At 43.1% G+C, this 26,525-nt stretch overlaps 1 protein-coding gene across 2 annotated transcripts; it reads left to right on the top strand.

The window, feature by feature from the left end:
* The first annotated feature begins 1,114 nt into the window (after positions 1-1,114).
* On the top strand, positions 1,115-25,613 carry TDRP (testis development related protein). 2 transcript variants are annotated; one of them, XM_083830421.1, is made up of 4 exons: positions 1,123-1,641; positions 12,839-12,898; positions 19,360-19,463; positions 22,421-25,613. In XM_083830421.1, the coding sequence occupies exons 1-4, from the start codon at positions 1,522-1,524 to the stop codon at positions 22,764-22,766; spliced, it is 630 nt and encodes a 209-aa protein (XP_083686547.1). In that variant the 5' UTR covers positions 1,123-1,521; the 3' UTR covers positions 22,767-25,613. The 2 variants fall into 2 exon arrangements, with proteins under 2 accessions (XP_083686546.1, XP_083686547.1); XM_083830420.1 differs by lacking the exon at positions 12,839-12,898 and having other exon boundaries at positions 1,115-1,641.
* The last annotated feature ends 912 nt before the right edge of the window (positions 25,614-26,525 follow it).

Below are 26,525 nucleotides of genomic sequence, written 5' to 3'. Positions count from 1 at the left end.
CTTTTGTGTGGTTAGGTAATAGAGTTACCTATATGGCATTCCTCAGTCATTACAGAAATCTTTAATCAGTACTACGATCTCATTTTTGCACTGATCGAGGATGATGCCTCTGAAGTTACAGTGCCAGTTGTACAGGATAAGGATGTTCTATGAGAGTGTTATTTTATTGATTTGCAAACTTTTACTTTGTGGGTCTTTGTATAGCACCGGGATGAAGCTGAAGCAGTGTCCCTTATGCACGCCGAGCATGCAGAGCTGGCATTCCACCTGAGGTCAGCCCTTTTCCAGCTGAGCAGGTAGGAGCACATTGCAGCCAAAAATGCGCTAGGTGAAGCACTGCTGTTGCCTAATTGCTGCCGTTTTGCCCCCAGAAAGCTCAGGCAGTCAAGGAAAGACCTGCACGTCTTTCCGTGATGCATGAGGAGTGCATGAGGGTTACGGCCTTTCGCTGGAAAACTTGGGAGTAACATCAAGCAAGCAGAAAAAAAGGAAATGGCTTTTTAGAGCACTTTCGTGGTTCTTTGGACGCCTGACCCTAACTCGGAGTTCGGAATAATGGAAAAACGAGTGCCTGGGCGGGGATTTTTACAGAGTAATGCTACCTTGTCTGTTTAAAAACAAAACAAGAACCGTCAGAAGTAGCAGCTGGTGCCTAGGGCGCTACATCCACACTGGGCCATCCGGACACCAAACTGGGAGCTACTGGGCCTGGGGCCGGGTGCACCAGCCTCGCCTGCTCTGAGGGGAGCAGCAGTTGTGGGGCAGCGAGGTGGGGTGGGTGGGTGTGTAGGGTCCCTGATGTGAGGCAGCAAGATTGGACAGGTAGGGGTATAGGGTCACTGCGGTAGGGCAGCGAGATGGGGCAGGTAGGTGTAGGGTCAGTGCTGTGGGGTAGTGAGATGGGGCAGGTAGGGGTACAGGGTCAGTGCTGTGGGGTAGGCAGGTGTAGGGTGACTGCTGTGGGGCAGTGAGATGGGGCAGGTGGGTGTAGGGTCAGTGTTGTGGAGCAGTGAGATGGGGCAGGTGGGTGCAGGGTGACTGCCGCGGGAGGAAGACGGGAGCATCCGGGCCCGGCCCCGCCACCTCGGCGTGTTCCCGTCCCCCCCCGGGTCCCTCTCCGGCCCGGTGCGGGGGGCCAGGAGCCGGCCGTGCCCCCTCGGCCGCGCTCTCCCGGCGCTGTCCGGGCCCGGTTACCGCGGCGACGGCAGAGCCCCGCTCGGCTCCCTCCTTCGCCGTCCGCCATCCTCCCTCCGCCAACATGGCAGCGGCGGCGGGGAGAGGCGGCAGGTGAGGAGGGGCGGCGGGGCACGGCGGGGCGCTCCCGTCCCCTCCCCTCCCCTCCCTCCGGCCGCCGGGAGGGGCCGGGGCCAGGCCGGGGCTGGGGGCGGGCTCCGGGCTCCGGGCCCCGGCAGGCAGCGCTCCTCCTCCGGCCCCGGGGCTGACAGCGCGGCCGGGCCCGGAGCCACCTCCCGGCTCACCCCTTCCCCTCCTCGGCCGGCCGCCTCCCCTCCCTCGCCCGCCATGTGGAAGCTGAACAAGAGCAGCAAAGTTCTCCTGGACGACTCCCCCGAGGAGGACGAGGCGCGGCCCCGCGGACCCCCGCCGCCGCCCCCGCCCGCCGCCGCCTTCGCGGCCCCGCAGGTAGGGGACCGGGACCGGGACCGGGACCGGGACCGGGACGGGGACGGGGACGGGTTTGGGGTCTCGGAGCCCTGCGCTGCCCGGCCCTCCGGCCACATGAGTAATCAGTTTTCCCCCGCCGGGCCCTGGGCTGGCACCGCCCCGGCCGGGTCCCGGCTTTGCAGGTGCGTGCGGCGAAGTTTGGGGCAGGGGCGGCGTTTTTTGGGGGTGTAGCTGTGGGTGGGAGCCGCCGGGTGCCCTTCGCTGGCCGTGAGCTTACGTGGAAGCATCCAGCCTGCACCCAGCGTTAAGCCGGCGGGTTCAGCCCTCTGGCAGGACCGGCTGTATGTCGGCACCGGGCTGGCCCCGGGCACGTCCCAGGGCTGGGGTCTGCGGAAACCCACCCTGGGCCCTGCCTCGCTGGGAGAGCTGGAGGGAACCTGCACAGCCATCCTCTGCCCGAGTTTCGGGGTGCTGGCTGCCAGTGAGGAGCAGCCTCCCCCATTTCCAGCAGTTACTCCCTCAGAAGCCCACATCAGCTGTGTGAGCCCCGCTGCTGCCCAGCCTCGGCCTCTCTCCTGCGCTGTGGCCACAGGAGCCCTGTCCCCTGCTGCCTGTTTGACAGCAGCTGTGAAGATGCACGTAGACAATCAGGATCTCCTGTAGCAGGAGGAGTTTCATTTCGGAGACTCATTTCAGAGATCCCTTCAAGGGGTGAAGGGGGCTGTGGGGTTGGAGGTGGCCCTATTTGTCTCCTGCAGCCTCTCATCGCACATTTCCCCTCACTCCTTCCGTGGTTCCTATCCTCAGATGCTTGTAAACTTCCCCCGCTTTCACTAAGCTGCTGGTTTGCTGTCCACAGCCCTCCTGGGCTTGCTTACCTCCTGCCTCCTTGTCTCCTCCACCAAAGCCAACCAAATGCTTCCAGGGAATCCCATGGACTACTCGCTGCTTCTCTTCTGCACGCACAAATACCCCCAAACCCCTCTGAGGCTGCTGACCTTAGCTCCCCCAAATCAGCAGGTGATTCTTCAGCCTTTCATCCTGACAATTCTGCCATTATTTTGTCCTCAGCTTTAGCAACAGAGGCTTGTTTGGGGTTTGTTTGATTTTGCCCTGTCCTGTTGTCTTCACCAGCATGGACTTCTCCTTCATTAGCAGGAGGTCTCAAACTATAATGGCAATCATTTCTCGTCCAAAAGGTTTGAGTTTTCATCAATTTTCATAAAACTCCATTCCTCCTCCCAGCAGTGTCTGCTCCCAATGGCTCTGAAATAAAAGATGCTTTTTTTGGTGTAGGAGATGGCAGTGGAAAATAAATCATTCCCAGGCACTAAATGAAATATTCTTGAAGACAAATGATTCAGGAAAGTTAGCAAGGCTGTAGCCTAGATTAGCCCAGAAGCTGTCATGAAGACCATAAGCTATTAGTTGTTTTGTCTGAGTCAAGTCTGCTTCATTTTTAAATTCAGAATTAAATTTTTTTTTTTAAGTAGTTATTGTAGAGTTTAAATAAACTTTAAGGCATGTTGGACTATATGGAAAACCAGGATCACCTGATTAACATTTTAATTCTTGTTGATCTACCAAAGGCAACATCTAGGTCGGATGTAGGTACAGTATTTCTAAAACACGGCTTGGGTCTCAAGGGGAAAGTAAGGTAACGTACTTGCTCAGCTTGTAGCTGGTTCATGGGTCTTTGCAGTTTTTGACATTTCATCAGGACCTGGTTTTGCTCCCAGATCCCACAAGGGAGTGGGACGCAGCAGAGTGCAGGGGGATTCAGCCATGGGCTGTGCATTGCTTAGGGCTGTGCCCTGGGGGACGGTCGTGATGCCACGGTCTGCTGCCGTAGCCCTGCAGGAGAAACTCTCAGCCCCCTCTGCCCTGCTGAAGTTGTGGTGGCACAGCCTGCCCGAGCTATGAATGAAGGATTTCCTCATCAAGGAGGAAAGCAACCAGGGCTTCCCCGGTTTTCTGTCTCTAGGGCAAGCTCTAAATAATTCGCTGGAGTGCTTTTTAGTGAATTAAGAAGGCCCAGCATTAGATTTTGGGCAGAAGTTTACTGCTTGATTTCATTTCCTCTAGGTTCTGTTCTGATCTGTCATTTGGTAAAGCAGAAGACTAATTGTCATCATCACGTTGTGACTGATTTGTGCTGCTGTATGCTGTTTGCTCAAAGCTGAGGAAGAGTGAAGGAGTTCTCTCTGTACAACCTCATAATTAGGACATTGCAGTGGCAGACAGCAACAGAGATTTAGGCTACAGAAACTGAAAAAACAACAAACTTTGTTGCTGCACAGAAATTTTAGTAATCGTATTTAGATATGGAAGGCTGGTCTGGGCTTACTCAAGCAGACATTTGAACTTGTAGAAGTTTGTAAGCTCACTTTCTTAAATAGGAAAGCTTAGTATTTATCTAAAACCAGAAGTTTTGATGGTTCTGGGTTTTTGGATTACAGAGCAGTTTGATTTTGTTCCAGGGGAGAACAAAAACAAATTTCAGAAGATGAAAATTGCAGTGGGAGGGAACTGTCAGCCTTTAGCCACTTTTCAGCAGGAGTTTCTGCATACATTGAAGTGTATTGAATTGTTAACACTTCTTTAAAATAGTAAGCTGCTTCCTGAGATAAGAAAGACAAGTGAGTTCTGAAACTGTACTTGTGCACGAGTGTGTGAATTGTATATTTTTTCTTAGATCAAACAGTTTTAGACTGAATCATAGAAGTTAAATTTAATTTATGCTCCCGAGCATAAATATTTTACGTTTATGCGGTGAAGGTTCTTTATTGGCTAGAGTTACAATTAATGCAAGAAGGCAACTTAATACATGTAAATAGTACACGTGTATAAAATGAAATTAATGTGGCTCTTGTGTTTCTCTCCCAAAATACGCTTGGAACTTGCGGTGATGCATGCCAAACTTGCATCCAGTTTGGAGTATGCTCATTATGTTTCGAACTGTAGCTGTATTTCTGGAATGGGAAAAATGTTTGGTTGTGACTTCTGCAAGGCGATGTTTTGGCAGTCCTGCTGAGTTCTCCTTGATTAAAGCCTGCTGTAATCTAATCAGCCCTCGGAGATGTCAATGATGTGTCGATACCCCTTGCAACTCTTACGTAAAATGGTGCCCAGCTGTAGAAAATATCTGTGTGTGAGGGTGGCAGGTGGGTATCAGGCTAAACTGCCTGTGGTTTTTGGCAGTGTTGCCTTTCCTGTGAAATGTTTCGGATCCTTAGCCTTGACCCCCTCTCCTCCGATTGTATTTTTGGTCGTATTCAAAGGGAATATGTGCGAAGACGCGTTTGATGCTGAGTTTTGTTTAGACTTGCTCAGGGGATGTCTCAAAGCTGGGTATGCAGATCTTTAGTTATCTGTTTTAATTAAGGCGTTTGAGGCTCCGTACGGTTTTAGTACCAGCTTTCATCTCGGGCTGAGGCGAACTCAGACGGGCCCCGAAGGAATGGGTGGGAGCTGCGCAGCGTTTCGTGGGGTCTGCTAGAGCACTGAATAAGGGGTGGTGGTGGTGGTGGCAGTGTTTGTTTTTTAATTAAAAAAGTAGTAAATGTTAATCCAGCCAATGTCTTCCCTTCGCTTCCTAACCTTTTAAATGCATCTCAGGCTTTGCCTGCAGTACTCTTTTAATTCCTTTATACGTTCTCTTCTATGCTAGCCTGCTTTTTCTTTTCATCAGAGTTGTTCTTGTGACATTTCGGTGACATTTTCCTGGCTGACATCCATCACCTGTATTCTGTCATCATTCTTGAACATTAGATTGTGGGCCCGGCAGCGAAGGCTCTCCCTTGGCCAGCCTTTCTTGCTTTTCCTCCTCCTGGTCGCGTTCATCCTTCAGCAGCTTCTTGACTGGATCCTTCATCTTTCTCATGGCCGTCATGGAGCCCTGCGGAGCTGGCAGTGTCTTGTGGGGCTTTGGGCTCTCTTTTCTATTTATTTTTTTCCAGTTCTGAGGTACCTCACTTTCTGATTTCTCCCATCAGCCTCACACCACTGACCCTGCTCAGGGCTGCTGCTTCTCGCCTCCTGCCCCGTGTCTATTCATGCTGCCAGAAGTCCTCCAAGGCACCCATTTTCTGGTGGCCTCCTGCTGCAGGCAACGTCAGCGTCCCTCCTTTTCTCTCAGCGAAGCCTGTAAGCTGAAGGCTGTCTGTGGTTTACATCCATTGCTCAAAAGAGAATTCATGCCCAATACTTTACCGCTGCTTCCTCTGTATAGTCCAGGTCAGCTTTTTTTTTTTTTAATTGCTATTATTTTTCTTTCTGTCTAGACAGCTGAAATTCTTGCACAGACCCCCACTTCCCATCCTGATGGTGATTACTTCCCCTTCAGCCCCTAATACCTCTGCTGCATTTCCCCTGTCCCCCAGTTCGTGTAAGTCCCATCGCTGATACTCGTGCTGCTGCTTACGGCATCAAGCTGCCATCATCCTCATCCTCCTGCTTCAGTTTCTTCAGCTGGCCTCCCTTCGTCTCAGGACATTCACGTTCAGATTTCTGGCCGTGCTTTCAAGGGTTTTCTTAGCGCGTCCCCTTCCCCTCGCCCATTTGGCACTTTTACCACTTGCTGTATCTTTCCTCGTGCCGGTTCTGCCTTACCAGCCGTGACAGCCTCAGTTTGTCGTCACCCGGTCTGTCTGCGCCCCTGCGAGCCTGGCGCAGAATTATCTATCCCCTTCGGCCATGGCCTGCTCCTCCACGTTGTTTCTGGAGATCCACCATCCCGAAGCTGTTTGCTGTATCTTCACATGGCTTTGCAAGGTTGCTAAAGCCATGCTTTCCTGGAGGTGCGGGGGTCGTGTGCCATTAACGTACAAACAAACTAAAGTACCGTTCTTCCTGAGAAAGAGTTGATGCACTTCAATCTTTACCAGTAAAACAAGGCTACAGTTTCTTCCCTTGCCTTACTAGAAGTGTTTTGTCAGGCTGCACAAGGCCGGGGCTGTGGCGTTGCCAGCAGAGGTGATGGAGATTTTCCATTTCTCCAAGCGGAGAGGAAGGCAGCATCTCAGAGGGAAGCAGTGTCTTTGCGGTATAACCAAAAATAAAGCCTTCAACCTGTTTTGCAGAAGCTATACTATGGAAATACTGCCATTACTCATGCAAGAGCTTTTTCTGGGGGGATGTGTAATTTAATTGCAAATGCCATGCGTGACTGAATAAAAAAAATTGTATGTCAGATAATGTCTTTTGAGCTACCACCGGTTGGTCCGTTTTCTGGATCAGAAAACAGCAAATACGAAATCCTGGTATGGACAAACTGTTAAAAAAATGACTGTCAGAGAAATTTCCAGTCAGAAACATCATTAAAATGGAAAACTTCATTGGAATATTCAAATCGTTGTGGCAATTCGAGTCAAATTGATTATCTGACCTTCTTCATTTCGGCTTTGACACTCACGTCATTTCTGTCTTAATACAGTTGTTTGCAGTTCTTGAAGCACATTTTTAATATTTAAAGTGGGGCAAAAGTAAATTTTTAATGAGCTCAGTTTTTTGAATTACTTTTAAGGTGTTTAATGACATCCTTCCAAAACTGTTATGAGAAGCAAAGTCTGAGTAAGATGTATTATAATGACTTATTACGGAGATACACGATAATGTGAACAGCTAATGGAATAACCTCCTGCATTGATGTAAAAACACCGAGCACAGGCATCTGCTGCTCTAATATTTCTTTTTGTAATGCTGATAAAATGCCCAACTACAAAAGTATTCTTATGTAAATACTTATATTCGGAAATCAATCTTCTCCAGTAACTCTTGCCATTTGTATCAATTGACAGGAAAAAATATGGAAATAATCTAGATATTCTGTTTTAAAATGTGAAGGAATGCAAAGCAATAACTGAGGAATAAATGGTTGAATGAAACGGTTTGTGAAAATGCTAAACAAGCTTTTGACAGCTGTGGATGCTGAAGGAGAAGACATCATCTTTGTTTGGATTTTTGCGGTTTTAATAGTAATTTAAAAGGTGAAAAGATAGGAAATCTGTTTTTCATCTCCCAGTCAATGTGGAGGATAATAGTTCATTACAGCAGGCTGGGACCAGGGGGAAGAAAGCATCTTAGGACACGTTGGATGGGATGTCTGCCGTATCCGAAATAGTCACCCGGACCTCTTAAAGTCAGTGGCGTGGAACAAGGAGCAGTGAACTAACAGCTGAAGGTATACTTCTTTAACAGGCTTAGTTTTGATGTTTTCTTTGTGGACGAATTACTTTCCATTTTGCCCCCGAGTGGCGGAGGAGGCTCGCGGGGTGGGAGTCACTGTCGCCATCAGCCACAGTGGCGTTGAGGCTGGTGGCTGTTGTAATGGGGGGAGCTTTTCTAAGTTTGGTGAGCCGTTGGGAGCACCAACGTGTTCTGCAGAGAGGAGATAAAACAGTTTAAAATATCAAGGAGTTCTTGAGAAATGCCTGGTTTAAGATTTTTCTTTGGTGATATTAATTTTCAGTTTGCACCAGCTGCCCAGGTGGTTGGTTTTGTTCATTCGCTTGCTTTGGGGACACAGAAATGGAAGAGTGAGATGTAGCAGCAGATGAAATACGGACAGCACTAATGAAGCGGTCTCGATCTTAATCTAGACTTGCTCTGCTAGAAAGGAGCAGAGGAAATTCACGGTTCGGCATGGGAGTTGGGAACACTCTGCCTTGTGTGAAAGAAAGCTGTGCGTGACCGAGGAGTGCATCCTCCAGCTGCCCAGCCTGCAAACCTCGCTTCCTCGGAGGGCACGTTCGGTGTTGGGTGAGCGTTCGGGTTCGGTTTTATCGGATTCAGTTTTAAAACAGTGCAGTTTTATCCCTCAGCTGTGTTAAGAGTACATAGAAAATAGCATAGCTGCTTTTCCGTCCGTCTAAACATGATCACGGTTGCTTCAGTTTCATTACTGGGTGGAAAGCGGGTATCCACACACTGAATTTTCCAGGTGTGTTTATGCACAGCAGAGAAAACGCGTCCCAACACCACAGTTATCTGCTGATAACTTCCTCCTTACCTACGCCGGAGAGCAATTTGCATTGGTTTTGATTCAGATCCCACATTAGATAAGCGGAGCAACTTTGGCATTAATAACCTGCTTTAGTCTCTGTTTCATTTGATGTTGCAGCAAAGTGGTGCCCCAGCCCAAGGAAACTGGTGCTTTTGTTAGCTGCAGTTTGAGATAGCGATCTGGTGCTGTGATCCGCTTCTCTCAGCGTGAGCCCGCCGTCTCTGGCCGGGCATGTCTACAAAGCTGTTCTCCTCTTGGTTTGTAGTCAGTGCTTTGGGAATCTTTCCAGCTTCAGAGGTTAACTTTCAGGTGTGTGATCTGCTGGGTGATTTTTTGTTTTTTGCTTCTTCGCCGTCTCCTATTGCTGAACTGCTTTGGGGGTTGTGGAATACTGGGAGTTGGGTTAAATTCTGCTCCGGCACGTATCTCTTCAGGTGGTGCTTGCGTTTTGTTTTGTTTTGTTTTTCCACTTAAGCTGTACATTTGTGGTTCATACTCTAATTTGCACTTATGGGCACGATAACCTGGCCTTTAAATTACACTTGGTACTTGATGAGATGTGGTGGTAGGCGTGGGGATGTAGCAGGTCAGTAGGAGGGCAATAATTTGCACCAAAAAGACCGACTTTTAAAATAATGGCTTGTTTATCCTTACGTGCCTTCAGCTTTGACGACTAGTATGTGTATGGTAGGGAGGCTCCACAACTGGGTAAAGAAAATCGATAATGTGCCTTTTCATGTGCTAGAGCAAGAGAAGGGCATGCAGGGTGAGGTGATGCTATTATTTGCCTTAACTATTTGATGTCCAGCGTTTCTCATCTCGGACTGAGTTATTAAAGCGAACGATCTAAAGAGACTAATTAATTACTTTACCACAAAGGGAGCTGAGGGAAGTAGATTACGATTTTGATCTCTGTACAAAAAGGTTTGTGTGCTAGTTGAATTAATCCCTTGAGTACCTTATGGTTTGCAGCATGTCCAACAAAAGGGCGCTTGTTTCCTTAGGAAAACACGCTGTGCATACCAGCCTTCCCGTGCCAGAACTGGAAGGCTGTTCAAGTTGATCAGCATTTCCCACTCGCCTTAGCATTAAGTTGCCTATTTCATTACCACACGCTATAATGTAGTCCACGTCTTTCTTTTAAGTTAAGGTAGAAAATGAATGGTCATAATTGTAAACCACTTAGACTAAAACACGCTGGGGTAGCTTGTAAATGTTCACAGGGTCAGTGTTCATTATGCAGTGCCATAAAGCAAGCTGATCTTCATTCTTTACAAATACCTGTACATTCAGTCCTCCCCTTAGGGGAGGGGGGGGAAAAAAAAGAAAAAAGGAAAATTAAATGAAGCCACACAAGTCAGCATGTGCTGTGGCTGTCTCCCAACGTGCTGGTGCTCCCACCACGCTTTCTTCTTGCCATGCTTCCGTCTGCTCTCCCTAGCCAGAGGTCTTCCAGAAAGCGTGTAGAAGTCACGTCTCTCTGAGATGGTTAAATTCAAACCTACTGGCGCTGGTTGATTGAAACTCGATTGGTTTCAGTTGCGAGTTACTGCGAGCACGTGGGACGTGCGGATGGACGTCAGATGCGCACCAGTTGGCCAACTCTTCCCCTAGGCAAGGGGTCTGAAAAGATCCCGACCCTCTGCAGGGGTCCCTGGCCTCTTGGTGGGTCTTCCGCCCCTGAGACATATATTTTAGGCAGTTGATTCTCGCCAGTTGTTTTCTTGAGGTTTTCATATCTTTTTGTCTCTTTCATATCGTTTAACTTGGCGTTGTCCTCCGACACACAGCTCTGCCGTGCGTGCGTGCCACTGCTGTCAGCTCCTGCCTCAGCCCACAGGAGAGGCGCGTTGCGTGCCCACGAGCAGTAACACACAGATGTATTAACAGACACACAGCCCTAGCTCTCACACTTGCACAAAAAGGTTGCTACTTTTTTATTTTCAACTGTTTATTGTGAATTACAACTTTTCTCAAAGGTGACGTTCCAGTTTGACGGTGCCTCCCTAGCCCCACGAGGTGCTTGCTGTGGAAGCTGCTTCACACTTGTGTTTCCTCATGCTCTGGCTTGCTGGAGGCTGTGTACCTTCACACTTGATCTTTTCTCCATGCTCTGTCATGTTTTTAAAATCATTCCTAAGGTGTTTGCAGAGCTGGACGAGTGGAAGTGAGAGGTGTCCTTCCTCTGGAAGGTGCGAACGTGTCTGTTCTGGAGATGGGGTTTGTGCTTGTTGCAGCTGGCGGCTCTGCCAGCTCTGGATGTCTGAAATCATTTTTCCTCTTACCATTTCATGGAGGCTTCTCTATTCTTTTTGGTAAAAATTTGGACAAATGAGATGAAATATTCTCTAGCTCTTAACCCTGTGCCAGAGCAGAGATACCGTCACGTTAAGGACGTGTTTGTGACCTCATCCAAAAGAATGGGAGGTGACAGTGTTAAGGAGAAACGAGAAAACTTTTGCATTTTTTTGGCAGCATTTCCTGTTGAAACATTGCCAATGACCCAGTGATTTGCTTTTTAAATTAAAAAAAAAAAAAAAAAAGGTAGTTTAATTTTAGAGTTGTGCACAGATGTGAACTTTGTCATGTTTGGTATCCCGTCTACAATAATACCTTCCTGTGTCAAAGACAGCTGGCTGAAATCCAGAAGTTAAATAACTTGGTGAGGTCTCCGGGAAGCAATATTCTCATTTTGGATGATTATAGGAGTTCCTGACTTTGTGTTCTGCCCCAACAAGTCAAGCTATCTGTCTGCAGATCGTGATTTCCAGTGTAGAGTTACTGCTGAGCTGTAGTGTGACAGTCTTTGTGCTGCTTCTAGAAATGCTCCCGACGCCATCCTTGTCCCTTGGATAATATGAACTATTGCCTAATATCATGAAAAAAATCACGTGGGATCTGAAAGTGGTCCCTCAGAGAGGAAGCTGATGGATCTGGGCATGACAAGAAATAGCTGCTGCTTCTCCTGCAGGCTGCCTCACCTCTGCCCAATGCTGAAGATGCAAAGTGACCGCGGTCATGGAGCTGGGCGTTTTGTGTGTCTTGGCATGTGTGCGTGCAGAGGTCTGTGCTTTTGTTTATACGGAGTTACCTTAAAAACACTGAGCATATCAACTCCTTAGCATTTGCTTAGTTGAAAAGAAGGGAGTTGCTCAGATTTGGTTTTTGAAGCAGTATTAGGCTGATGTAAGAAAAAAAAATGGACAGAAGTAACTGCAGGGGATTCTGGGGAACTGTCACTTCAAAGATGCTTTCCACAAACTGTTCTGTTGTAATTTTTGTCAGTTTTCTTTGGAATTGCAGTTAAATAATTTAAGTTATAGATTGCTGTTCTTATTCTGTACTTGGGGACTATTTGCATATATATATATATATATATATATATATATATAAAAACTTCTCATTAAAACACAAACTGAAAATATTGAAAATCATGTAATTCCTGTATACTGTGCCCCACATATCTTTCTTTGGCCCATAAAGTATTCCTGGTACTGATCTTGTCCTGTCTTGAGGAAGCTGTTGATAGTATGATGGCTTCAGTGCGCTGAGATACCAATGCAATTCAGAAATGGACAGAAACGTTGCCTAATTGAATTGCCTTCAGTGCCATCTTCAGTACTCTGGTTTTGTTCAGAAATCTTGAGTTAAAAATCGAGGAGAAAGGAATGTGGGCAAAGGTTTGCCTGTTAGTTAAGGAAATGTAATGCTTTTTAATGTGAAATGTCTTAGAACATGCCCCACTCCAGCCTATAGGCACTGCATAGACCACCACCTATGACAGTGTTCATAGCTGAATGTAGATCCAAAATATATAGACACAACTCGTAATGTAAGATTCAAATTAAAATTTTAAATGTTAATTGTGTGGAAATCATTATTGTATGAGGGTATATTTGAGCTCTCCTTTGGGCATTTTATTTTTATTTTTCTTTGGTTTTGTAGGGGTTTGATTCTGCGTTTTTACTTCTGGTACAGCATTTTTCATCATTCTAGATGGAGGTTTGATAACGTTTTGTATGTTAGTAGTGGTCTTCGCTTTGTTCTGCATTGCAATCATATTTTGTCAATTTTCTATTACGATGGGTTGAATAGAATAAAAGCATTCACGAATACTATAAAATATGTTACTGCTGATTGTCCAGCTGAAACTAACTGTGGGCCTTTCTTTTTTTATCTTTTTTCCCCCCCCCCTTTTCTTTTTTTTTTGAGAATAAAGACCAGTTTCTTCATGATGAAGTTCCGTCTTCAGTATCACAACTTGCAACAAAGGTAAATAAATACCTGTAATGCTTTTCGGAAGTGTAACATGCTTTATGTCATACATAGTTCACTCTGTGTGTGTTAGGAACTCACCTGTTTATCGTGTACATCTTGAATTAAGGGGGATATTTATGTACTTTATTGATGATTTTATAATTATGTTTGATCCTTCCTCATCCTGTTGTGGATTTTTCATTCAAGTGATAATAGCAGTGTAGTAGTTAATTAGAAAGCTGCTTTATTTCCTTTTGTTATTAGGGAAAGAAAAAAAAAAAGTACCTTAACCATTTTTGTTCTGTCACATATATTAAAAAGCAAAGCGAAAATAAGAATCCACGGGAATAACTAAAGTGAAATCTAAGGAAGTACTAAATATTAGCTGTAACAGGTGTTGAAAACACAAGTAGTAGGTGAAATTTTGGTATGTATTCAGTTATACTTGTAAATGAACTGTCTCTCTGACCACAAGAGATTAAAGACTTTATCTTCTATCTCTTTCAGAAAAGTAGGCATTTGAGTTAATTTTTTATTTTATTTTTTTCCCTTGATGTGTGTCCAAGACTTTTTTTTTATGTTCTTAAAATACATTGGTAGAAGATGAAAGAACTGGAAGTTGTTATGATATGCTAGAGCTTGTTTTGAAATTCCATAGGTATAGAGAAAAGCATTTAAAAATAGTTTCATTAGAGTAACAGAAGACTTCACATTAATATGTATAAAGTGAACATCTGCCTCTGTTACTTCTTTCTTGTTCTACTTCAGATGCAGCATGATTTTTCACTGAAAATGGAAGTGTAATTGTACTATATCTTTTTCTGCTTTTTAGAAAAAAAATTTAGTCTTTTTTATGGAAACATAAACTACTGTTTATTTTATTATAGGTGATGATGTATGTTAAGGAGAAGAATCTTAACATTAATCTAATTTTTCTTGGAACTTTTTTGTCCATTTCTTAGTTATTCAGGAAGTCTTGCTAAGAGTGTGTTTTGATTTCCAAAAAAAAAAAAAAAAAAGTCCTCAGGCAAACCACTGAGCTGCAGTGTTTTTCTGTTGTAAAGCAAAATCCCCTTGTCTTAAAAATGTATTCACAAAAAAAGCTTCTTATCCTTCACATCTTCTGTTTCTTTATTGTTGTTTCTGAAAGCACTTCTGTATTTCATTTGGTTGTTCTGTCTTCTTAGAAGCTGTCGGTACAGTGGTGTCCCACAACTTCTGAAATCTTTAATATGTTAATAAAAGGCTGGTGAATTATATGTGTGGCCTTTTCAGTATGTGTGTTTCATGAATAAAGCAGTCTCCATGTTGAAACAGCACAGTGAAGAACAATGAAGCTCTTGAGGAAAAGAGAAGCGAGCTTGGTATGTCTGCCCCTTTGGGAGATAACCTTTATGGGATCTTAAAGCCTGACTTTTAGACCAGTTCCCATTCCCAGAGAAAAGCCTCTGACCTAGGTTTGAAGGTGCGCAAGTGGGAGCTGGTCCTCGTGGATGGAGATGTGGGTTGCAAAATGGCCTTGGTTTTGCTCGTGCAGGAAGCTGCCTGCCTGGTAGCAAGCACACGCTGTCTCTAACACTAAAGTTGTCTCCTTCCCTCTTCACAGCTCACCTGAAGGGTGGGCATAGCTAGTTAGAAAGCCTCGTGGCCTCTCATCTGAGGAGCTGTGAACCCTCAGGTGGTGCGCTGGGAAATGCTGAAGCTGGAACCCCTGTCCACGTCGCTGCTGCCCCTTGGGCCTTGGCTAAGCTCATCTTGGGGCCAACCTAAGTGCTGAGGTCTGGAGTTACAAGCATGGGGGCATCGCCTACCATTGTTATTAGGACAGCTGTTGAAAAGAGGCAAATTGTGTTCTTGAGAAACAAATTCAATCGCTAATAACAGAACTGGAGATGCTGGGAAATCCAGTGGGGCCGAATTCCAGCCTTTCAACTTGTGCACCCCAGAAGAGAGTAATTGTTAGCCTGTACTCCAGCAGAGTTGAGAAATTTTCCCTCTCTAATTGCTTTGATGTCTGGGAGACAAATTTTGAGGGGTGGGGGGTGTTTTTTTCCATTTTGAATTCTTTGTTATTTGAGTTCTTGCATGTTATGAATAGGCTTCCTATAATGTGGGAACAACACTTCTTTAATTAAAGCTGATTGACATTTTTTATTATTGATTGACATTTTTTATTATAAAACACTTAGTTGTAACTTTATTGAACTGTAAAGTACTTATATGGAAAATTCCAGCTCTGGCTTTTAATTTTCGCCTCTTTTTGCCAGGGGGAGGAGGGAGGGAAGCTGCAGAACAAACAGTTGTTTCTTCTCAGTCAAGGTTGGGAGAAAAATCCATTCTTCTTGTTTACATAAAAAAAAAAAAATAAAAAAAATCTGCAAGTATTTTGTGGAGTGTCTCTACTTTGCTGAAGGATTTTGCACCAGTTGTCAATCCTGTGTGAAAATATTTGTGAAGGTCTGCTAAAACTTGGCCAAAATATAAATTTCTGGAAATCTCATTTCGTACATGCTGAGCAGAGACTTTTTAGGGATTAGCTGCTTAACTACACAATGGCATTGAACATGCTGATTCTCACTGCAGGTATACAGAGCTCAAAATTGCTCTTTTTGGTTGCTAAGGCTCTTGACATGCGGCTTGTTGTAGCCCACGGAGAGTGACTTCTGTGCCTTGTTGGTCAGCAGTCAAGAAACCGAGAAGTCTAACCAGAACTGCAAGTGCTAGTACCCTTTCATAAAGCACTACCATTTTAGAGTCATATTCAAACATACTCTAATCACTTGCTATGAAATGTTAACCATTTATCATAAACCTCTAACAGAATATCCCGGATCCTTCCTACTGTTCTTTGACTTGATTGAATTCTACACTTCTCCCCCCACTCCTCAGCAGCGTGTTCTTGTACATTTAGCTGCTTTCAGTTAAATTTACAGTTGTCTTCTTCAGTATGTGTTCATCTGTATGTAAAGATACATTTTTTGCAACATACTTTTTCAGTTTGCTTTTAGGACTCTTCAACTTCTCTGAATGACCAACTATTAGTATTCCATATTTGTCACCTTTTAGCTTAATTTTTCATGAACCTTCTTGCCATCTAGCGGAGCTTTAATTATGAATTATGTGCTTTTGACAGGAAAATTAACTGAAAAGTCATCTTAGTGGTGCTTTGCTGTTTCCCAGTGGATTCTTTGATTGTTCATGTAATACTCATTGCCTGTCTACCTCATATGGGAGGCTGAGAGATGTGTCAATCTTCTGAATTTGTTGGCATGGTTAAAAGTGGTATACTTAAAGTCATTAATTTGTAGTAATGTCTCTCAAGTTTACAGGAGACTTCCATCTTAAGGGACCTATCCCTTTCTGATGTACTTGATATATTAAGTTTGTAGGTAGACATTTGTTTATACATATTTGATTTGCTTGTGTCAATATGGGCAGCAAAGCAGGAAAACCTTACTGTAAGGGTTGAGTCTGTAGAATGAACCGACGGGGGTGAGTTTGGGGAAGCCACGCTGTACGTACAAGGCTGTGTGGAAGAAAGATGACCGCAATTTTCAAAGGGTGCTTGAATTGATAGAGTAGTTGCTGCTACAAAAAGAAATTTCTGTTGCCCCTAATCTCCATGTTCGCTGGTGATCCGACATCTTTTAATGAGCTGATTCTTACCATTAACCCAGAAGAATGCAAAAGCTGAATGACCTGGGTTTCTGCTGGCTTGGTGAGTCGAACTGGTTCCCGCAGTACCAAACCATGGCATAAGGAAGGCAGTACAAATGTGAGCAGGTAATGGACTGGGTCTACCCTTTCCAGCAGCAGTGTCTGGTAGACCAGATCTGCCATCTTGTGAAACTTCTCTCCAGGAGTCTGACAGATGGGCAGTGATACTGAAGCGTCGGCAAAGCGGAGGGAATGGGAGTGAGGGGGAGAAACAGCAGACAGTTGGACCAGGGATAGACAGACTGCATCCTTTACACGATGTTCTAGAAGTGACTACTTGTACTCCAGTTTCAAAAGACACACTAATTAAATGGCAGCTTTTTCATGGTAAAGAAAGTACTTCATAAGCTGGAACTTACTCTGCTGAAGGGGAAGAATCTGTGCTCTGGGCTTGAGACCTGTAGATGCCTATTTGGACAGAAGATAATGATGGTTTTGCAGTAGTCTGCCAATTGATGGTTTAATTTACATCTGTATTTCACTTCTACTGATCCTTTTAGGTGATTGCACGGGGTATTGTGCTGCAGATTTTCATGACCTAAAGTGGAAGATAAGGGAGAAAGTTTATTAGTGGCTGTTCTGATTGGGGTACTCTGTGCTCTCATAGTCAAATAAGCATGAGACCAGTCTGTAATCATGCTTCATACAATACTGAAATGGCATCTTGAGAAGTTTCTCATTGGCATTTTTGAAAAATGCTAGGCTGCAGCATCCAACCTGGTCCTCTAAAGGCTTAGACTTTTTAACATCTGGTGTTAGCATTGTAGTCCTTAGTTGTGCTCTGTTTTCTCTGCAGTCTCTTACGGACCTTTCACTTGTCTACTTGTTTTGTTTATAAATTTTTACTTGGAGTTTTGACTGTACACTCAGTGCTATTCTAATGTTGTCAGTCAGCTTAGATTTTCAAACATCACCTCCTCCAAGCTCAAGAGTAGTCTATCCTGTCAACCAGGGAAAGAAGCAAAGGTGACAGGCAGAAGGCCTGTGTGGATGAACGGGATGCTCCTGAAAAGAAGCATAAAAAGGAAGTGTTCAGGACCTGGCAGAAGGTTCAAGTGTTGGGGGTGAAATAAAGACATTGTCTGAGCATGCAGGGATGGGGTTAGGAATGCCAAAGCCTGCTTAAAGATACATCTGATAAGGGAAAGAAAGGGCAACAAGAGAGGTTTCTGCAGGTACCTTCTGCAGCAGGAAGAGTATGAAGATTATGGAACCAGACTCTTCTCAGTGGTGTCCAGTGAATGTGCAAGAGGCAGTGAGCACAAATTAAAATGGAAGAAATTCCATTTAAACAAAATAGGCTCTCACCCTGAGTGCGGTCAAGCTTTGTAACAGGCTGCCCAGAGGTTGTGATGTCTCCACCTGTGGAGATGTTCGAAATCCTGGGCAACCAGCTCAAGCTGACCCTGCTTTGAGCAGTGTAGTTAGATGGACGATCTCCAGAGATCAGCCTTAAGGACTCTGTGATCCTGTGAACTTCAGAGCAGTGGACACGTGTCCACTGACTCATGGAAAAAGTACTTCTAAAGTTTGAGAATATGAGCTAGTCAGCTATGTTTAGAGACTGAAAATTGTAGGAGTACTACTTTTGAGTTTTGTGTAGACAGTTACATCATAAAAATAAAAGAACTTCTACAAGTGGCTTGATACTTTAAGGCTATATCCGTGGTGTATTTTCATATTTTGCATAACTTTGCAAAACTGTTGAAGCTGCTGCATGTCAAACTAATGGTTTCAGCGAATGGTGGCTTCAAGATCTCTTTCCTGAGTTGTACCTACCAGCAGGTACAGTAGGAACTATTGCAGCTGTAAGGATTGCAGCAGGCTGTTTTGCAGATTTTTTTTCAGTAGGTGACAGTTGCATGACAGTCATGGTCAAAAAGAAAGATCACGGTCTTCAATAGTTTAGCAGCTAGAAGAAGGCTTCTTATACTAGGAGAGAAGTATTTCACCCCTGCCTTTGCTTAGGTTTGCATTCTGTAGTATGGTACCACTGGGAAGACTACCGGGAGTGAGCTGTACACTCCTCTTCAGTTGAGTGGAAAGATGCTTCCGAGTGCCAGCACCAGTGGGGGCAGATCTAGAACAGGAGGCTTAAATGTGGTAGGCAGTTTTACTGTTGCACATCTCGGGGTTCTTTCAGCATAGTCCATTTTATGTCCGCTAGGCTTTGCACAGTGAGTTTTTAGAGAATCACAGAATGGCTGAGGTTGGGAGGACCTCTGGAGGCATCTGGTCCAACCCCTGCTCAAGCAGGGCCACCCAGAGCAGGGTGCCCAGGCCCGTGTCCAGGTGGCTTTTGAAGATCTCCAAGGAGGGGTACTCCAAAAATATGTTTTGACTCCAGACTCTGTGGTACCACATATTAGCAAAATATGTTCTGCTTGGACATGGATGCTGTTATATGGATTATTCTGGCAGTGTTTTCTTTGGAAATCACAAATAAATAAGTGGTGGAAGTACGTCTTAAAGGTTTAGTGGATCCACTGTAGGAACCATGAAGTTGTAAATTGGTAGATGTTGAAGGAATATCACAGTGCTGTGTACATATTTACTGATACACACAGAGGTAGGAAGTGTCTACGGCTCTTTCCGCAGACACCCAACTACTCTTGTGCAAAATGAGAGAGCCTCCATGCTCCCAGCTGCACAGCACAAGAGAGGGAGGACTGGTGCTGCCTCTCTGCCACCCAAGCAGTCCCGCTCTCTGCCTGAAGTCTGTAACACACACTGATGGATGTGTCTGCTTCCCTGCATAGGTTCAAGGCGCGAGTTTCCGGGGCTGGAAGGAAGTGACGTCTATGTTCAATAAAGATGATGAACAGCAATTGCTAGCAGGATGCAAGTCGCCAAAATCCAAAGGGTGAGTTAAATTGATTGTTCTGTCTGCTCTAAAAAATACACAAACTGGAACAGAAAATAGCTCTGCAAAGCAGTGAAGGTGGAGACTGAAAATCAGTAGTGTTTGACTCCTGAAACTTAAATCATGGAGAAAGGTTTATGTGCATTTCAGAATTATTCATTGCAAGTTTAACGTGCGTGCTATACTAGGAAAGGATGGATATTGTTGTTAACCTTTTTAGGTATGTCAGAAAGAAGAGGGAATTTAGCTGTGTAATCCATCTTTTTTTTTTTTTTTTTTTTACTGTAGAACAGTAAAGGTTTATGAGTAAAAGGGTCATCCACGTTTCCCTTTCCTCTTAAGGATTAATTACAGTTGAACTTAGGAATTCCTTTTTTTTAAATGCTTTGCTTCCTCTTTGAAGTCATGTCTGCACCTGAAGAGGTTAAGTGGTGTAGCTGTACCAGGTTCTGCAAACCTTCCCTGTTGGAGCTGTGTGCTGGGTCGGGCTGGGATGTTAACTTTCCCTGCAGCAGCCCATACAGTGCTGTGCTCTGCACTCGTAGCTAAAACAGCAGTGGTATCACACCAGTGTTGTGTCTGCTGCTGAGCGGTGCTGGCACAGCATCGGGACCCTCTCTAACCCCCCTAGGGGTGGGCAAAGATGTGAGAAAAGAAACATCACCAGGGCAGCTGACCTAAACCAACCAAAGGGATATTCCATACCATATGGTGTCACACTCAGCAATAAAAGGTGGAAAAAGAAGGAAGAGAGGAGGGGTGGGCTCTCGTTGTGAAAATGTCTGTCCTCCTCCCGAACACCGGCTACGTGCGTTGAGGCCCTGCTTCAACAACGTGGTCAAGCATCGCTCATTTGTGGGAAGCAGAGAGTAATTTCTTTCCTCTGCACTTCCACATAGCCTTTACTTGTTTTTTGTGTTTTTTTTCCCCTCCCTTTTCCTCTTTCCCTTTTTTCTCTTTAGTTAAATTGTTTAATTAATAATAATCTTTCCGTAATATTTTTTTTTCCCTTTAATTAAATTATCCTTATTTCAACCCATGACTTGTTCTTTCCTTTACTTCTTCCCCTCCTCTTCTAAGGAGGGGGAGTGAGAGAGCGGTTGTGGTGTTCAGCTGCCTAGCACCCTAAAACCACCACAAGCTGAAGTGTTCGCTTGGCAGTGCTGCTGCTGCTGTGGCTAGGGCACGTTCCTGACGAGGCAGACCTCTTCCCAGGATCGACTATTTCGCTGTTACAGCCAGCACATGTCGGCTTTACCCACCTACCTAATTACCTTGGTTACAGACAGGAAGAAACATGCTACCCAGCAGTGCAGGTGTTCCAGCAAAATAAAAGCTTCGCCGTAGTATGTTTTGTTTCCATTTTACATCGAAATACGTGTACTTCAGTATGTTTGTGTATATATGTAGATACATGCATGTAGATATAAAAACATTTAGAATACAAATACATGCATTTCCTTTTGAGCCTGTTTGATTAAATTACCCAAAAGCTCCCTGTACAATTTTATGGGTGTTAAGATGCTAAATTCCTTTAAGGATCCTTTGCAATTTATGCTGAGGATAAGAATGAAATAACCCAGTGAAGAAAGCAGATGCATTATGAAAACCGACTTCCCATAAATGTGGAAAGAGATTTTTAGTATTCCTATGAAAATTGGCTGTATTTTAAGTTTATAACCGTATGCCCTGATGTTTAGTTTATTTTTAAAGAAAAATGCAACTTTTCAAGTGCTCTAGCCACAAAATGTAAGAAGAGTGGTTGGAGTCTATGACTGGTTTTAGCAATATGAGAATTCTGAAAATGCTAAATTCACTGAAGAACTCATTTTAAAGGTATTTTAAAGGTATTGCTTCTACTTAAATATGATAGTATCGAAATCATTATGTTATGCTTTTGTTAATTGGAAAAAGCTCTTTTAATAGAAATATTCATAAAATTTCAGTGGTTGTTTTATTTGAGGCTAAAGAATTTGTATGCTAATCGTAGGTAATTCTTTCAATTTGTTATTTAGCTTGTTGAACCCTGAAGGCTGTGTGTTTCAGCCTTTTGTGTTCTGTTGTTGGTTACATACATAACCTGGTACATAAACGTATGCATAAATATTTGACATTTTGTACTTTAAATGCTCCTCACTGCAAATATGAAATAACTCAGGTTGAAAGTTCTTAATGAGATAAGAAACATTATCATGAATGAACACCCTTTCAAATGTCTCTGGGAGAGAAATTAGTGTGGATTGGGAAACAGTATGAATTGTTATGTTGGGAAACAACCACACAAAGGTTGTTTTCTCTTATTTTGGGGAGGGGAATTTGGGGATTTCTTTTCAAAGTACTGTGCATGACTTTATAGATACCAGGAATTTTTTTTTCTTTAAGTCCTAATACTGTAAATCAAATATTTTAGGACATAAGGTATAACTGGAAAGGTTGTAACAGGTATATGAAATCGAGGAAAACAGTGAGTCAGTATTCAAAGCTGGTGGTTGACAGAATATTTACATAGCGCTTCTATCGTACTTCTGGTTTTGGTGCTTGCTTTGTTTTGGCTGAAGTCCTAAATAGTTCTAATGCATACTAAAATACTTCATACATTTCCAAAGGCAGTTCCAAAGGTAATTCATTATGGGGTAGGTGAGGTTTATTATAATAGGAAATGGTCGTACTCAGCCTGGTTCTGATTTATCACTGCCAGACTCTGCTGGGCTTAGCCTTACGTGTATAGGAAGGTGTTTTTCCTGAAGACAGCAGTTATGGATGCGCTGTCATAGAGCGGTGGCTGACTACTTTAGTGAACATGCAGAGCTAGCTTTGGATAAAATTCAAGATGCTTCTTTTTGGTTAAACAATATTTTAGCATTTATTACTATAAAACATTAATTGAATGTTATAAATAACTGTTGAATGCATTGTTAAATGAAGAAATTAATCACCTCATCATTATTATTTTCTAGAACAAACCTAAAGTTAAAGGAAGAGATGAAGTCAGAAAAGAAGACAGGTTTTTGGGACAGTTTGGTGATAAAGCAGAATGTCCAATCTAGGAAACCAGATGAGATTGAGGGATGGGAACCACCACAGATTACTGCTGCTGACTCTGCCAGTGACGCAGCAACTACTTTAAGTGACTATACAGCCTGGTCAGGCTGGGAAGATGAAACCAAAGGCTCCACAAAATACACAAACCTGGCCAGTTCAGGAAACAGTTCCAGGTGGAGTATCAAATCAGCTGGAAAGCTGGTTAGTATTAGACGTCAGAGCAAAGGTAACCTTACTGACAACTGGGAAGAACTAGAATGATACCGGTAATGTGAATTACTTTATAGATAAGAAGAGAAAGGTTCCATGATTTACTTGTATGTTTAAACCAAAATCAAATCTGCTCAATATTGCACCTTTATACAGTACTTTGTTTTATTCAGATTGTTACAAATTTTTGCTCGCCTAATAGTAAATTTTCTTATTACATTGTTAAATAGCTATGTTTTCCACACTGAAAAAAGTAGAGAATCTATTTTGTGCCTATATTTCACATTCAGACTGCAGTACGTTGGATTGTTGGTTTTACCAAAAAAAAAAAAAAGAAGTAATTCCTTAGTGAATGTATACACTGGTTGTAAATTTGACTGCCTTATGTAGGAACTTCCACTAGCTCGAGGTCCTGATTTTTCCTGGTATTTGAGGGTCACTCAAAATGTTAGTTTTGATGCTGTCCCTTTTTAAATAAGAATACTGATCTGTAGCTTGCAGGAAGAATGCTTATACTTGGTGGACTGATTTCCAAATCTTCAGCCTCAGCATATGCTTCAGCTTGTGCACACAAGATGCTCAACTGTCACACTGTGCTGTACCGTGTAAGAAATGGGAAAATACTACTCTAAGGTAATTCCTTCCATTACAGGAACTTCACCAGTAGTCAGGTCAAATGGGTCTTCCAGAGTTTTTTTTTATAGTGAATGTTGTTTGACAAATCTTACCAGTTTTTAAGATGCATGTCATACCAAAAATAAAAAAATATTGAAAATTTGGAAAGCAGTAGTGGGTAGACTATAAGATCTCGGTATTCAGTATCTGTAGTCCTGAATCTAGGGATGAATTGCTTCTTATGGAAGGGCAAACGTGTTCATTTTTACAGTAGCTTTTTTCGTTTCCTACTGGCTGTTGCCCTTTCCCCATCCCTCCCACCATAAGCAGTGACTGAACTGTACCCTGACATTTTGGGATAACTGAGCCATTACAGGTATGTGCATGCACACAACTTGTGAAGCGTTTTTGTTATAAAGCTCTGTCTTATTAGCTACTGATGCTTTCGGTTTTGGTAAAAGGGGGCGAAGTGTTGACCTTGGGATTTGACGTGTATATAGAATACTAAAAGTGCCTCTTTCTAGCATATTCTCACTCATTATTAGTGCAGCCAATGTCAGATCCAAAGTTGGTTTCCGTTTTATTTATATGACTGATAGAAACGCTACTTTAGCATTCATGGAAGAAAATAAAACCAAAAGTCCCACAGCAAACACAAACAGTAAGCCTTTTCTCTCCGGATTGTTAATCTGGTGTAACTGAACTGAAAACTTGTTGACTGCCTAGCAGTATGGCCAGTACAATAGGAAGACCAAGTTACCATTGGAGAGAAAATCAGCATTTTGAGAAGGAAACACATACCTTTATATTTAATGGAAATCCTGCAAATGTATTTTTGCAAGAAGCTTATGAAAAGGGATGCATGCAATTTTCTTCTAAGCTTGTACCTTGTTTCTGTTACTGCCACGTTATTCCTTTCTTAGCGCTCTTTCTCCTCTCTCCTCCAATTCATGTGTAGTTTTCTGGCTTATGGCTCCTGCATAGCTATTCTTTGGAAATTCCTGTTGAGATGTGCCTGGAGGGAAACAAGCAAAATGGCTTTTCGTTTGTTTGTTTGTTTTCTGTTTAATAGGATGTTAAAAGATATAGTCCTTAATTTTGTATAGAAAAACGTTGGTGTTTTGAGCTACAAAACAGGATCTCGTAACTTGTAAATGTATTTATAAAATTGGCGTTATATATTAAAAAAAAAAAAAAAACTAACAGAGGAGAAAGGGTTAGCATTTATACTGCATCATTTAGTCTGTGAGTAAACTTCATATTTGCCTTTGGCAAGTACATATGCTGAGGTTAATTATAGGAAAGAATTAGGATTCTTGGGTGAAAGTATGCTGCATTTTATAGTTTACGGAATACCCGGTAAGGCATGAGCTAGTATTTAGTTTGGATGTTGGTGCTGACATAAAAGAACAGAAAAAGATCTGCTGGCAGCCCTCGATATTTTGCTCTCAAAGGTGGGCTGAGAACTTTTAATTTCCCTCCTGAAGAAACTGTTTCTACTGTGACCAGTAAAGGTTTGCCTTGCACATTATACTGTCAAGTGCCTGTTTCTCACCTTGATGATGTGTTTGATGCACAGCTTAGCTGCAAATTTTTTCAGTTTGTTTTGAAACTTATGACAAAGAACATGCTCACAAAGCTGAAGTCTAGCATAAAACAAAATTGCATCTAAGTGGGAAATTGAGATATGTAAACTTAAGGTATGACTCTTAGCGATGGAAGTTTTGGTGTGCTTTTTAAGTGATACTTCCTCAGAAATAATCGTTCTAAGGATGGACATTATTAAATTTAATATAATTTATTGTTATGCTTTGATAATGTATTTGTCTTGAGAACTCACTGGCGTGAGCTTTTCTTCTCTTATGTTATAAACTAGTCTGAATTTTCAGAATGGGGTCCCCTTTTCTTTTACCTTCTTAAAATGCTTAACTACATTATACATTTATGGGCTTAAACTATACACGGCTCCATATGTGGAATAAGTGTAGAATATGTCCCTTACTATTTGTTTTGAAATTGCATTTCAATCTATGTGAAATGGTTTAGAAGAAGATAGCATTAAGATTGTATAATAAGATTGCACAAAATAAAATATAGTTTATATTGCTTTCTCGTAGCCAATCTGCATGATTGTTGGCGTGGTTTTAACGGGAATTAAAAGCTTTGTGTGGCTGTAACGAGTCACTTAACTCTCAGCAAAGTTTTCTGAGTATTTTTATTTATTAGCATCATTTGCAAAAAGAAAAATAGTATTTTCCATATGAATAAAGATTTAGTTTGAACTGAAATGCCTTACTCTTTGATTTTTTTTGTTCTTTATTTATCGTATGAATTTGTTTCCATCTGTGTGGATGTTACTTACATGATTGTAGAACATGGCCAAGGGAGTAATTGCTGCATTTGTCCAAACGCAGTGAATGATGCCATTTCAGAAGCTGCAACACCCTAGATTTAAAGCTTCACCTGTTGCTTTCGTACTGGGAAGAATTTGTTAGCTTTGACAAACTGAAAATGTTTTGCTTAATTGGTATTTATTGATTTAAACAGGTTTTATTTTTATTTTTTTAGTTTATTGGCTGTTACAAAAGCTTGGGCAGAGCAGGATTTTTTCCTAAAGATTTCACTAGCGGTGTGTAAACCGGAGGACCTGGAATCCTTTTGCGTAACGAGGTGAGACCCGCACGTCCTGGAACGTCCTCGCTGCATCTAACAAAAGTTAGGTGCAGCCTCTCGTACCCGTAGATCAGAGATAGAAAGAGTATTGTCAGCTTCTCGTTCTTCCTCTCGAGTTTACAGGCTTTGTTGCTGTCTAAACAGACTTAGGAGGGATTGTTCAGGCAAAACACTTCTTACCAGAGCGGGTGAATTAGCTGGAAGAGAAGATTTTATTCATACAGGTTGCGTTCTTGGGGGAAAAATCCCAATTTAGAGACAGCTCTGACTGTAGCCAGATGGGCCAGCTGCACATCTGGGCAGGTGAGGGGGAACAGGGGGATGGACGTCTGCGGACCCTGGTGGGACAAGGAGCCTGCCAAATTCTGAGTGCATCCATCTCAGTTTCCAAAACTTTCTGAAATGCTTGTTCACATACATGAATGTCAGATGACAGAACTATTGTATGTCTCATCTCTGTAAAGAATATGAATGCACATGCTATTTAGCTGTTTTTGTACATCTAAACTGTTCTCATTTTTT

This window comes from Anser anser (genome assembly GCF_964211835.1).
Source record: "Anser anser genome assembly, chromosome: 3".
NCBI classification, from domain to species: Eukaryota; Metazoa; Chordata; class Aves; order Anseriformes; family Anatidae; genus Anser; species Anser anser.
Note: the sequence above shows the minus strand (reverse complement) of the source record. Positions and strands in the feature narration are given on the sequence as shown.

What these genes read in the sequence shown, in the direction of transcription:
- TDRP (XM_083830421.1), top strand. Translation starts at nt 1,522, where the DNA reads ATGTGGAAGCTGAACAAGAGCAGCAAAGTTCTCCTGGACGACTCCCCC. An exon ending in CCGCCTTCGCGGCCCCGCAG is followed by an intron (nt 1,642 to 12,838) that starts GTAGGGGACCGG and finishes TTTTTTTTTGAG; the next exon opens with AATAAAGACCAGTTTCTTCA. An exon ending in AAGTCGCCAAAATCCAAAGG is followed by an intron (nt 19,464 to 22,420) that starts GTGAGTTAAATT and finishes ATTATTTTCTAG; the next exon opens with AACAAACCTAAAGTTAAAGG.